The sequence below is a fragment of the Ceratina calcarata genome, unplaced genomic scaffold, assembly GCF_001652005.2.
Source record: "Ceratina calcarata isolate Rehan_Ccalc_2016 unplaced genomic scaffold, ASM165200v1 scaffold363.2, whole genome shotgun sequence".
NCBI classification, from domain to species: Eukaryota; Metazoa; Arthropoda; class Insecta; order Hymenoptera; family Apidae; genus Ceratina; species Ceratina calcarata.
In genome coordinates this window covers 563335-577829 of record NW_017159356.1, presented here as the reverse complement: position 1 = coordinate 577829, position 14495 = coordinate 563335, and the positions used below count along the sequence as shown (strand labels likewise).

Genomic DNA, 14495 nt, shown 5'->3' with positions numbered 1-14495 from the left:
TAGAAATGATACAATAGAACTCTTGTTACGTTCGACATTCACGTATTCGGTTCACCCGTTAGACGCGGCGTTTTAAGGCACTACGTGTGCATTAGAGCAACCCGGACTCATTACCGCCGCCACAATTAAGGCCCAATTTTCGGGACATAATGGCCGCCAATCTGACCGCAACGGACAAAAAGCCCGCGGTTCAAACCAGAGTTATACGGAATCGGTCCCTCGCCTAATAACCAGTCGAATTCACCTCCAGCCTCTAGTTCTACATACAGAAATTCCTCCGGAGATGGAACGAGAAGAGATCATGTCCGCGGCCTCGATGATCGACGATCATCCGTGAACTTTCACCTCGGACAACGGCGCCAACGTAACCCGTCGCCGTACACGCGGAACGTTCACGAAAGTAGGACGAACCCGTTGCTGATTTACGAGAACCACTGTTATAAAACTGTAGTATTCGTACGTTCAAGGATTCGACTTAGAATTCCTAATTAATTGTAAACCTCGCCTGATAGATCAAAAGGTATCGAATCGTAATCTACACTAGCAAAATGGAACTGTGCGTAGAATTATCGAAAAAGTTTCCAATCGATTGACGGTATTGAACAGAGAGAGAGAAAAAAAGAAATGGAACTGCGTGTAATTGATGAAGCCGATGGAAAATCTTTCCGGCACGGTTCGAGGCTAAATTCGATTGGCGAACGGCGGCATTGACAGAGCGAAATATTCAAAAACGCGGAGAGAGGAGCACTGCGGGGTGGTGGCCACGCACGGCCACGGATCGCACGGCACAATGGCGTACAATAGGATCGCATCCGATTTTTGCATGCCAATTTCGCGGCTGGTATTGTGCCGTAGACAATGCGCCAATAATTACGCTAAACGGCGACCATTCATACGCCCATTCGGCCGGATTCAAACCGCCTTTCCGTATCCATTATCGTCGCGCGGCGCAAATAATCGCTCCGATGCGCGCCGCTTCCACGTTTTTTCTTTCACCTCGTTTTTTTTTTTTTTTTAGTTTTCGAGTCCTTCTGCAGGTGGCATCGATTATCGATTCTGTTTCAGCCAATTCGAGTCGATCAGATCGTGTTTAATTCTTTCTCATGGTCGACGATGATCTAGCCTGATTATAATAGCATCACTATTCTATATATGCACATGCGTTTTTATAAGTTTAAAAATTATACAGAGATGAAAAATTGATTAGCTTCCTTAAAAAAATTATTTATAATAATAAGTTCCCTTCGTTTAATAAATGTGAGCAATGTAAAGTGCGCGACACGAGTCTTGAGTAAGACTATAATTGGCAGTAAGGGCAGTTGGAACTTTCACGGGAACAAAGGTTGAGTTTACGTCTTCTTACGCCGCAACGGAGAATTTTTACTCCAGCAATTTTATTAAAAGTAGATACCTACGTACACTACATTTAACTCGGCCGCGATAAAGAACTATAATTATTATCATTATTATTATCATATACCGATATCTGATGATCGCGGCGCTTATTATAAATAGCCATAACCATAACCATGATCATAATCATAATCGTCATTATAAAATCACCTATTAACTGTTGACACGCTGAACCGATCCCTGCCAGGGTTATGCAAAAGCGTTGAAAAGTATTATTAACTTTTTTAACAAAAGGAATGATCGAACGTTACGAGTATATTCATTAAGAATATTGTATCCTTGGGAAATTAGTGCCAGCGTAAAACTGCAACGTTTTTTATTACGTGCAATTACGATTTTTGCAGTGTAGTCGGTGGATTTTGTAAAACGGTTACGGAAATTAAATTTTCCGTTACTCTTATAAATTATAGCAAGAAACGATCGTCATATTAAAACTGATTTAATAGTTTTCGATAATTTAAAAGGAAATCAGTTCAGCCATTTTGCGTTTCTTAATCAAATTATACATGACCAACAAAATGACTTCCTTATTTATTTTATGAAATGACTGCGATCATCAATTCCTGATTTTAATAACTTAAGATCGAACTGTCTAGTTGACGCCGTGTCGAGTTAAACCCGTGAAAGGAGACACGGTCACGTAACGAGCGGGCGAACGAATTTTCGTGAAAACCGGCGCACCGAGCGGACGTGCGTTCGAGAAAAAGGAGCGGTTCTGGGAGTGCAAATCGGATTTCCATTCGTTAGACTCGGTTCAGCCAACAAACGATACACAACGCAACGAAACTCGTCTCGCATCTCGTTATGCGCGGCTCGTCTCGAAAGGAACTCTACAAACGAGAAGACAGCGTTAGCCTGCTTTAGGACGGGACCTGGCGCGAAGCGAGCGGAACGTGGAAAGAGGAGGAACAACTGTCGGCCGCGAGGAAAAGAGCCTGGCGAGGGAGTAAGGCAAAGCCACGGCCGCCGTACCCCTTTGACTCGTAGAAAAGAGGCCCGGAGAGGTGTGAGCCACGGCGCGCAACGGCTAACTGCTCGTTTATTATGCATCGAAATGCCAGCAACGATGCCACGCGAGTGGACAGGACGTTGTAAACGGTCCGCAAAAATGAGCTAACGGCTCCGGACGCTGCTCTTCTGAGTGATTCCGCGTCGCCCCGGGCCAGAAACACGCTCGAGACCACCACTTCTCTCTCTCTCTCTCTCCCTCTCCCCGACGCGCGTTAGCCAGTTTCGTTTCTTTTCGCGCGAAGCACTCTGCTTCGATCGCTATTACCTATCCGATCGATCATCTCGCGCCTGGAATCGTTTCTACGAGAAAGCTCGGTCCTTTTAAAATCTTTTTCTTCGAATTCTTATCTATACAATTGACGTTCCCTATTTATATTCTACGCCTTTTACTGCTGTGTTAGTTGAAATTAGGTGTCATAAGACAAACAGGAACGAAATTGATTGCTAGGAGAATTATAGAAGTGCTGCACCGAATGTAATCGAGGTCACTCTGAATTCCCTAATAACGTCACTTCAGTGAAACCACGGCTACGTATTTATATTCATGGAATGCTTTATCTCGGCATTATTAACGTCATCGTTTCCATGCTGAATTGACCTTCCGCACGAAGCCCAGGCATGCAACACCACCCTTGTCGCAAGCTTTCGAGCAGTTTCAGAATGTAGTCTAACAAGCCATCGGAGCATAGCCTAATAAAACATTACATAAGTATCTTATCCTGGAGCGGATTCGATTCGACCAATAAGAATTTATTGAAAAAGCATGCCTCTTTGCAAAATAACTCCTATTTTAACAGAACAATTGTAGGGACGTTCAAATCAAAATTTATGCACATCGTACGATCCTGGGAACATCCAAGTATTCTATCCAAAAGCAAATTGAGCTTCTACGTCAATGAATGATAACTCACTGAAAATGGAAGCTTGTTTGCACAAGGAATCTGCTGCTGCTGCTACCTGTGCTAAGAACAGTTATAGGAAAGTTCGACTGAGCCTGCGTTCACTGTATGATGATAGTGCGTCAGTGTCGTTGAAAAACAAGTCGCGTATTACACGGTGCATAGGTGCGCCGCTGCGATCGGTAATTACTTCGATCGCCAAGCCAAATAATTACCGTCGGAGCGGCACCAGTTGATTAATCTGTGACTCACCGTTCTGGGGACCCGGTGATCTCTTCTCGTTCCTGCCTATTGCCACTGCTTACGTCACATTCCTCCAGCGAGCCTGGAACAGAATAAAATTATATTAGCAATCCATCATATTGAAATGCTTTTTATTAGAATAAATAGAATATTCTTAACACTTCACCGGAAATCACGTATCCGTGATTGAACGTAAGCTCGCGCATGCATGCAAAGAGTTAATTTTATATTCAGCTTAATAGTAAAAGTGATAATTAATATTGGTTTAATTATATGGAAGAGATTTTGTACGGTTTTTATCTATTCTTCTGTGAATTTCAATTGGCAATCTGTATAATAATTCGCCAGCTCACGGCGTATCGATAATTTAAGCAGCTACTGCTTGGATGAACGCATTCTATAATTAGAACAGCAGAATTTTTATTTTCGTTTAAACTTGAACGTCCTTGCCCGGCGGTCGAACGTCACGAATCGCTTTTACTTCTCGCCCCGACGTCGCGCCGATTTCGATAATAATTATTACCGCTCCGGCTTATTTTTTCACCTAGGTTCTCATCGTCCAGGACCGCGCGAGCTAATTCATCGCGGTTAAAAAAAAGCAAAATGGAAATCATAAATAAACCGACTCGTGGGTAACATTCAACCACCTGGCAGCTTCTTTTCTATTCTGCGCGGACCTTGATCTCGTCTCTTCGAACTGAAAATAGTATCTAACGATCGCCTGTTAACGATTAATTCACCGGCAGAAAATAAACCGTGAAATACTGCGGAACTCGGATTGACAATGAATTATTCATTCTCTGCAACTCGCCTTTTCTTGAAATTAAGCAGCGTCAGTTTCCTTGCCTTACACAATTGTATTTTATAATGAAATAAAAATGTTAGTATTTTTTGATTAAACATTCTTTTATGTTCGAAAGAAATTAGGTTCATTCTATTTTAGCATTTATCAAAACGAATGAGAGGTTTCCATTTTTAGAAACCGTGAGACGAAATGGAATATTTCACATTGTAATTTGTTACATGCAAATCGAATCACTAGACTGTCTTTATTAATTTATGAGAAACGACAATAAAACGAAATGACAGCGACTGAAAATACAGATAAAATGAAAATGCACAGAGTGTAACGTCTCTTTGTCGGAGGATGTAATAAAGAGAGCCTATTTTTTTTAGTCCAACGCGGATTTACAAACCTGCCGAGGGAAAGAATTACAACACGTCTGTGCCGGTTGGTGATTGGTCAGGACCAGATTAGCATGTAACCTGTCCGATGATTATTTTCGGTATTTTTCGCAAAACCGTCCAACGACTAATAGCTCGTGACTGGAAATCTCAAAAAGCGGCCATAAATCCGGCCGGATTTTGTTTTTCACGATTTAGCGACCGCTATTTTTAATTCATCCCGCGTAATTTCGAGAGGCTCCAGCCTTGAGCGAGCGAGCGACTCTTCTCGATGAGAGTTCGTGCTCCGCTGACCGGGGCCCCCGAAAACTATCCTCCGCGTACCTCCGTGTATGCGTACGCTCGTACACGTATTACACGCGCTCATACATTTTCATTTTGCGAACGTGCGTCGAAAATGAAACGACACACCGTTCTACGAACGGCTAGCACCGCGACACGCGAACGTCTCCGTGTCTGGGAAAGGGCATTGGTACCTGGATACGTGATTATGTTTAAAAAATGAAAGAAACGGAAAATTTCTGAAATCAATTAAACAAAAATTGTTTATCTGTCACTTTTCTTATCATCAAAAACAAGACTCGAAGTATTTGACAAACTAACACTTGAATGAGAGATGAGGCAAAGCAAAAACTGACCGTAGCGTTATTCGACATAATTGCAGGTTTGAGGTAAGCCTTTTAAACGTCCACATCGCCTGCACCTCACGTTCGCCTCCCACTTGTTCGCGTTTCGCCTGTGTTTGTTTAATCAGACGCTGAACTCAGTCTTCATTACCGGTGCTAATTTATCTACCTTGTCGCCCGACTCTTTTCAACCTCGCCGGCCACGGGTGTTCCTCGTCGTACGCGCGCAGGGAGAAAACAGTGGCGTAACGAAATAACCGGGGAGCCTTCGTTTTCTCTGTTCAACGCGAAACCGAGATGTTTTATTGTCCTCGTTCCGTGTAATTCGACGTAATCCTCCTCGAGCTCCTGCGTCCTTTGTTTCCGCTCCTTCTCCCGCTCCCCGTTCGTCCTTTTTAACCGTCATACATTTCAGCAATTTATTTGTAATCTCGGTACATTAATCACGGAGGTGTGACCAATTCGCGCGAGGCAAGCGATCAGAAGTCCGATTTGCGGAATTGACCAATTACTGTTTAAATTTTGCAATCATATAAATTCACCCTCCATGAAATTTCACTTTTTTGGTTCTCCAGTAATGTTCTTACACGGTTCGTATTTTGTCTATTATCATCATGCGTGTATGGATACGAGTCATGCTCGTGTCGACTTGATTTCAATTTTAATCAGTATTCGAGTGTTTTATATAAAATTCTATTTTATTACACACGTTTTACAAGATTCATCGGAACGACGGATAGTTAATTTTCCTTATCGTGGAGAGCAACACGGTCGCGTGAAAAAACTGTAGATTAACCGAATGCTGGAAAGGATTCAATATATTGAGCTCGGGTTGCGTCGAGTACGAAAAATCCCGTGGAACAAATTAACGCGCGCGGTAAATTAACTCGGGGCCGAGTCGAATCGAGGACGACGGGCTCGGTAACGCGTCTTTGCGCCACCGAGGGACAGAAGTAGGTTCCTACGCGACGTCAGGAAGAGAAGAAGCAGAAGAAGGAGAAGAAGAAGAAGAGGAGTCGGCTACCGGATATCGATGGCAATATTCGTTAAGTCCTGCTAAGACCCCGTATGCGATGTAGTTCGTTCATTCGGATTGCCGAGTCTCTCGCCATCCCTTTCGCTCATTCCCTCGCCGCCCCGCTCTCGCTTTTCTTTATCCACTCGTGGGGTACGGTGGCGATCAGTTTCTCTACCCCGTCGTCTTTCTCACCCTCGTGGACAGCGTTTAGTTTCAGGGGAAGGATACCTTCATGCTGAAGGATCAGTGTGTCAATAAGGTGTTTGTTTAATTTACGGATTTGTCCGCTTGCACCTTGCCACGGCTGAGTGCCCCTCGCTTGATCGTCGTCCGTTACGTGTTCGGATGATTAGAGAAATCTTTAATGACAGGAGGATTGATTGTATGCCACGGTGTCAGCTAGTTAAGAAAGATACTCACTAATCAACAAAGTACATAGTACGCCCTAATAATAATAAGCCATAACCTTAGGTCTTTCATTAATATTTTCCTTCAGACAATAATTGTTCACAAAAATCGATATTTGTTTCCAACGAATGATTCTTTACCAAGTCTTTAGATATAATTATAACGAAATCGCTCCGCTATCTGACAATAGCGGCGCCTACTTATTTTATAACACAGGTACTCGTTATCGAAGCCATACGGTTCCGTTTTATTCGGCCACGAGCGAAACTTTTCTCGACGTCCTAAAAGTGTTTCCGTAGAATCCGATCCATTATGCGAGCAAATTTTAATGAAGCCGCGTAACGAGGCCTCTTCGGTTTCATTGTGCCCAGGACACAAAAATCAGGAAATCACGTAGGGTATTTTCCTCGGCATACATAATTCCGGCACAATGCGTATATAAGCAGTAACACGGGACGACGTTATTGATAGGCTTACTATTTTAGTTCGGTAAACTGAATAATAGAGAAAGGTACACTTTTGGATTTTTAATAAGAGAATCGATTATTCGTTCTTCTGCAATTAATACTGATTCAATATTTCTCTTGGTAATTAAATTTAAGAATGCAATAATCGATTGCGTTATTTAATCTATGATGAGAATCCAGGGTACGGTTATAAGATTAAATGAAGTTATTGGATATGTGTAAAGTAAAAGAGAGATTGAAATGGCAGTGCAATTAAATGTCGTTCAATAATATCCATTTTCATACATCCCGAGCAAATTGCAACAGCAACAGAGGGACGTGTGGAACGCGTAAAATCGGCGATTAAGCGCCGATGGCAGTTTATAGCATTTAAAGCGGTGGAATGAATCCCCCGTCCTCCACCGAGATTACAGTCGCGCGCACACGCACGCACGCACGCACACAGTACACGTTTTCTCTTACCATCTCGCGTTCTCTATGGGAAATAGGGGGTCGTTATTACGATGCAATGTAACGGCCGTGAAGGTCATTGTTCAACCGTTTTTAGGGTTCGAGCAATGACCAGTTCCGGCGCGCATGAGAACGGGCTGAAACAAAAGCTGGCAAACCTGTTGGAAACAATCGGCCACGGCTCGCCCCTGCTCGGGGGAGCTTATAACGCTCTCGCAGCGAGGGGATGAACAGTTGGGTGACTTTTTTTTTTTCGCCGGCCCCGAGAGGAGCCGCTATTGTTCCGACACACTCGCAACATGTGTGCCCCCGGTGTCGTCGCGATCAGATCTGCTGATCATCCTTTACACGCCATTCTGAACCATCCGATTCTGTACTTTTTCATCGCGGCTCAAATCGAGGACGCGCAGGGAATAAAACAAATATTTACTCGGCCCCTGTTTCCAGAGGATCCTCGAAATAGATCACATTTTAGGGAAACGTATTTTACAGTCAGGCAAATTGGCACGGCGAAACCTGAATTCCAATCACTCTAAATACGTAAAAAATGTGCAGCCGGATATTCTTCGAGAACAATCGGAGAAGGTGGAAGACGCGGCAGCAATTCGCCGACTTCTCCCAGCATTTTTCACCGTATCCAGTCTCATCCGCCTTCGATTCCTTCTTTACACGTTCCCCGTATTTCCTTCATTTTCCGTCTTCTTACACAATCCTCGGCTTTTCCTCTTACAGAATGAAGGTCGGCGAAGGGTGTGAGGGCAGGGCGAGGGCGGCGAGGCCAGTCGAACGAACGAAGGAAGTAAGCTTCGCTCGTGGCGAGGGGCAGACGGGGGCGCGGGAGGAGAGGGTTGGTCAGTGCTCCTTACTTAGAGGGTGGCGAGTCTGTTCTTAATTAACGCTCGCCTCTTTTGCTGCACACCCCCTCGCCACCGTGGCACCGTAATGAGGCTCGACGCGCGCGTGTGCACGCGCGTACGTGTGCATGCGATACGTAAGCCCCGGCCGTGGCCGCGGACCAGTGTTGGTGACCTAGATGAGACGCGCCCCCGTCTAGCTAATTCTTTTCTTCCGCGCTGACCACTAAAGTAAGTAGATGGCCGTGTACCGTACGAGCCACCACCCTGCGTCCGTGTGCGACTGTTTCCGAGAGCTGTGTTGGTATCGTGTGTGAGTGCCGGTTCTACCGGCGTCTGGAAACGCGTACACCCCCGTTCACAAATCTCCACATACTTTACAAAACGTGTTACCATTTATTAAAAAAAAATATCGCTGAATCAAATAGAACTCGTGGCTTCGAATTGCAATTTTCTATCTCTATCAATGAGATAAGTATAATTTCTTGTATTGCAATAGAAATTTTGAAAAATCGTATACAATCTCACTTCGGTAACACAAGAAGCCAGGAAATTGGATTCACGATTAGTTTAATACGGAAGTTGGGACGATACGATTCGACCACAGCGGTCGAGATAATTTTTATTAGGCGTCTCGATAATCCAGCGAGACATTCACTTGTGAACGGGAGTGTACGCAGGGATATATGCTCGGCCGGTGTGACCATATTCCTCCGGCTAGCCGCAGACCCGCTACTTTACTCGTGGAAACTTCGACGTTACCTCGTGAGAGTTACGCGGACGTAAACACCGCGCCACGCCGAAGCGGAGGAAGCGTAGCTTCCTTCCGTGTGTTAAAGTGTATCGCGATGCCATTGTATTTTGTGCATTAACGGCGTGGATCGAATGTCACCTTGTATGCTTCCACCCTCGCCATAGCTTTACCCGCTTTCGCTCCGAGGAAAGTAGTATTCGCAATTTGCAATCGATCGCCTCTGCTCTTAGGTTTCTCCATCTCCAACTTTCAAACGAGGATTTCCTCCGTGGTTCGCAATTACATTTAATCGCGTCGCTTTTGCTTCCTTGAAAACGGTCTCGAGTATCAACAATTTCTCTATCTGTATAGTTTTCTGTAAATTCTATTAAAAATCGAAGGGAAAACTAAACGTGGGAAATAAAAGGCCTGCGACTGTTTCATTCCGAGTCGTGAAATCGTTGGTTTCGCAGGGGCGGCTAGTTTGCCAGTGGAGGGGAAGACGGATGGGCGATCGACGGGCCCCATTCTTCAGTCACATCCTGGGCCGGACCCACCTCCGCCTTCAGGCTTCCCTTCCTTGGCTAGCGGATCCGCGGCGTGGATAACAGCAATTAAGTCCTTCCCCGTTAATAGAGACGATTGTGATTAATTATCGGATTTAATGACCGGCTACTTGTACTTGTAAATACAGGGACACGGGACACGGGCGCGCACGTACACCGTAAAAATTAGAGACCATGATTCCTCAGGGTGCTCCTCCTTCATCTCCCCCGCCCCATGCGCCTACTTTCCGACTTCTTCTTCGTCGTCGTCGTCCTCCTCATACGCTACCCGTCAGAGAGAAACGGCCCTGTCACACTCCGCTGATTTTTTAACCGGCAATCAACCAGGCTTGTGGGACCGTCCAACGAAACCTGACCAGTTCCACGTATCTATGTGAACGTTCTCCAAGGGAATAGTCTATTAGACATAAATACTGTGTCTTTCAAATTATTTTCACATCGTTTAGAATATTATTAATACTAGGATCAATAATTGTCTTCGTCTCGTCTTAATTATGCATTAAATGCAAAATTGTTTTAACGGATTGGTTGAGATGATTCAATTAAAATAGGTCATCTATTAACGCGCGATTCCAGGTGCTCGTTCGACGCGGGGCGTTCGCTAACGTTTTCGTCAGCGACGCAGTTTAATCGTTGATCTCACGGCGCATTAACGCTGATACTGGCGAGATGTCAGAATATCGTTCGACGGCCAGAGACGAGGCTGGAAGTTTCGAATAATGCGTACGGAACCCGGGCCAGGACGGCCTGAAAATATCTTCATCGGTTAACATTGTTCGCGCGAGCAACAACGCTCCCTGCGACTGTAAAACGTTCCGGCGACTATTTTAAACAATGATCGCAACGGACAACCGGTTTATATTATAAACATACAAAGTGTAAGACAGTTACGAACGAAATGCTTGAATCATCGCCAAATTGACTAATCAGGAACCGGACCGAATTATAGCGAAACGAGTAGTACACCGGTTTTGCGTAAAATGTATACGAGCTGAGATATTCCCTCGTTTCATAACTGCCTTCTCGCTATTGATTTCCAATAGTGTTTAGTTAAAACTATACTTCTGCCCTTTCAGTAGTAGTCAATCTTCATCAAATGTTAGATAATTTACAGGTTAGTTTACTTTTTCAAATTTAAATATAAAATAATTTCTGTATAGAAACATACCGATGAAATTTATATTGATACTTGTTATTTTATATGACTATTGATACAGTTTGTGAAATAGGCGAATAGTATCATTCGAGGTGAACGCCGCGATATTCGAGCATTGTGCATGCACACGAGACGCCGGCGTGGGAGAGCCGTGAGCTCGCGTGCCGAAATTAACTCCGGTCTCTTGGCATTTAAAAATAATTGGTAATTATCGGCATTATTAATAGTTTCGCTGCCGGGCTGAGCGGCCGCTAGCCGCGCACGAGCTTGCGAATCGCGGCGGAATATTAAACAGCGTGCAAAAAATAAAGAATACTATATTTCGTAATAATAATATATTATAATTATTAATATTTCATTGAAATTATTTTAATATAAAAACTCCTTGCAATGTGCTCCGAATCAATACCAATAATCATGATTGTAAAATTACTTCAAATTTCTATAGCCAACTGTCTGCAAACTCGTTTGCCAAATAGGCAATTTTGCAAAAGAATGGCACATCATTTTTTACCTGGAAATGCAATCGTTTCGATGAAGGGAAGCCCGACGCGTTCTTTTTTTCCTTCGTCGTAGAACCGAGTCGTTCATCGAAGGTATCGATTGGTTCGTATAATAATTACTTCCCCTGCATCAGGGGTAGCTACCCCCTCCGCGGCTTCCTAAACGAAGCTCTCGCTCTGGCTTACATTAGACTAGAGCCGAGGGGTGAGTACCCGGACACGAGCAGCTGTTACATTCCTCGAATCCTTTCCAGTCATCTTAATTAATTATTTACCCGGCACGTGAATAAGTATTGCTTGTTTATGACATTGTATACTTTCTTAGAAACGTCTCACTATCAGAATGCTATGTTCGATTCATTGAAATCGATTCCTAAATAATCTGGCAGTCTATACTTTTTAGTAACATAACATTACATTTTAGTAACATAATCATATTCTCTGACATGAATTGTTGTACTCAATATCTGAATAAGTCCAATATTATATTCAATTCGATTACTACCCAAGAAAACTTAACAGCGAAATGAAAGCTGATCGGGCAGAGCAGAGGAGCAAGCCTTATCTATTATTCAAGATTAACAATTAGTCAGCCGGGTTTACAGGTTGAATAATTAACCGGACAAGACGAAGTGGAGCAAAACGGTGTGTTTTCTCGGAGCCGATTCCGCCGACGAGGCCTGCCTGGCTCTCTCTGTCCGTTCGAAACCATACGAGCAAAGGGAGCAGCGAGAGTGCCACCAGAAACACGACAACGCGGAGCGCGGCGCTTCGTGCGGCGTTTTCGGATCCGGGATCTTCGTTGAACCGCGCGCTTTCGCCGCGACGCGACGACGACGTGTCGTCGTCGGGTGCCTGTCCGGTTGGGTGGGTGGGTGTCGGTCGGGGTATTTTTGCATCTAATTATAATCCTCGGGTGAGGGAGCGAGGCGATCGCCTAAAATTAGAGCATATAGTCTAACCGGTACACGTCGCCTGCTATTTTATATTTCCCTGTCTCATTCGCGCGCACGCGGAGCCCGTTCACTTTTTCCTCGTCGCATCGCGCCAAACGACTCATCTCGTTTCCCGTCCCGTGGACACCATCTCTCTCATTCTCTCTCTCTCTCTCCATCATGTGTGAATTTGCGCTAACTTGTCGAGCTTTATATCAGAAATATTTGAATCGACTTTGTGGAACGACCGTAGGAGATCGATCGAAATGTCGGGAACATTAGTAGCAAGGTTAAATAGGATGTAAGCTGGTGTGAATCATTCTCATTGTTTCTGGGTGCTGAATCAGCAAATCCCCGAAACCCAATCCGCGCGGTTGCCTACCTACATTTAGGCATTCATAGTAAAGAGTGAAAGAAGAAAAAAAAGGGAAATAATGATCCATAGTGAAACAATGACACGAGTGACAGCTTGTGATTAGCCGGCATGGAAGAATAATCAGGATAATGACGGGTTTACACCCTCTCCGGCTGCGAGAAAGGGAGCCCGATCGAGTGACGGCGGAGCAAGAGAGGAGCTCGGCGCGGCGGTTGCACGGTTTGTCGAGTTAATTGTCGTCTAGCGTGTCGATGCGGACGTGCCCACCTCCTCCGCCCCGCGTCCGGCACACGCAAATGTCACTGCGAGGCACGGACGGAGAGGGAGCTGAAAAAAAAAAAGGAGGAGAAAGAAGGTTCCTCGCGAAGCCGCCACGACAATTAAAGGGAAAAGCGAGCCGTTTCGTCAGCGAAATTGCGATGCTTCGGGGAACCGTAATGGACGGACGATAAAGAAACACGATCGCGCGCTAATTGATGTTAAAACCGCTACCCTAATGTCCGCTTAATCGATCGTCGAATACAATAGTCCGGCCGTGAGTGCTGTCGGCGTTCAATGGCATAATATGCATCGTATATTTTTATGACGGAGTTAAATGTCAACTGCGATTCTGGTAACATTTGATAAGTAAAATCAAAAACTGTTCGTATATAGTGCCATAATAAAAATTCTGGAGGATTTGTCATGTTTGTTACGAACACAAGAATTTGCAAAGAAATGTATTAACCCAATCGTCCAAGGGTCGCCACGCGAATTTTTGGCATATAAATAATAAATTAGGTTCTGGTTTAGAGATTTATTTAGAAATGTGACTGAGTGTGAGAGAACAATACGACATTCTATGATATTTTTTAAGTATTACTGTGTTCCTAGCCATACTTTTTAAGAATTTAAATCTGACTTCTCAGTCAGCTGTGTAGGCATTTAAATATCATTAGATTAATTGAACTGACATTTTGAACTTGAAGTTCGTTTTCCGAATTTTCGAAGTTCACAGGGAAGATGAACGATAATCAAATGAAACGTACATGCACACGTACGTAGGAATGGGCGTTTTTCGAACGCGTCCGCGATAATCGCTCAAACGAGAGATCGCGAAGAGATCCAGCCCCGGGTTGAAAATAGCCGGGCACGCGGATAATAATTGGCGATCGAAAGCCGTTCCGCAGGTTTCATGGGAAGGAAAATCGGCTGACACGTGACGATCGTTTGAGCGATCGACAGTCGGAGTACGTGACTTTGATCGTTAATCGCGAGCCCAGGCCGGGCCGCGACGCGGGAGAAAGAGGAGCGGCCAGAAAATAGCGGAGAGACGTGGACAAAACGATGATTCGGTCTACGGGGTATTCCGAATGAAAAACTGGTAGCCAACTTAATTTTTTCGTAGATTATTAATCCGGAATCCGGTTTACTGCCCATTCGCCGATAATAGATTTCCATGGAACCGCGCGACGGGAATAGCAATCGTTATTTGCTCCATTGTCCTCGCATTTAATATTCAAATGAAACGGACGCAAGGTGGATCGTAATCGCGCGGCGCATTCCAAACTTCAATTTGATCTTGTTTAAGGTTCGTTTAAGTACCCTAGTCCTCACACAGAACACCTATCGTTCATCATTTATTCTACTTCGGTCGTCGTCTAGTTTCGTAA

At 44.4% G+C, this 14495-nt stretch overlaps 1 protein-coding gene across 3 annotated transcripts in view; it reads right to left on the bottom strand.

The window, feature by feature from the left end:
- The window catches only part of LOC108625523 (uncharacterized), a 132812-nt gene that overhangs the window by 66890 nt on the left and 51427 nt on the right, over window positions 1-14495 (bottom strand). For all 3 annotated transcript variants that reach the window (XR_001916653.2, XM_026814028.1, XM_026814027.1), the window contains one exon: window positions 3576-3648. Coding sequence is in view for 2 of the 3 variants with exons in the window: in XM_026814028.1 (XP_026669829.1) it covers window positions 3576-3648 (73 nt within the window). In the remaining variant the exon portion in view is untranslated. The remainder of the gene's footprint in view (window positions 1-3575; window positions 3649-14495) is intronic.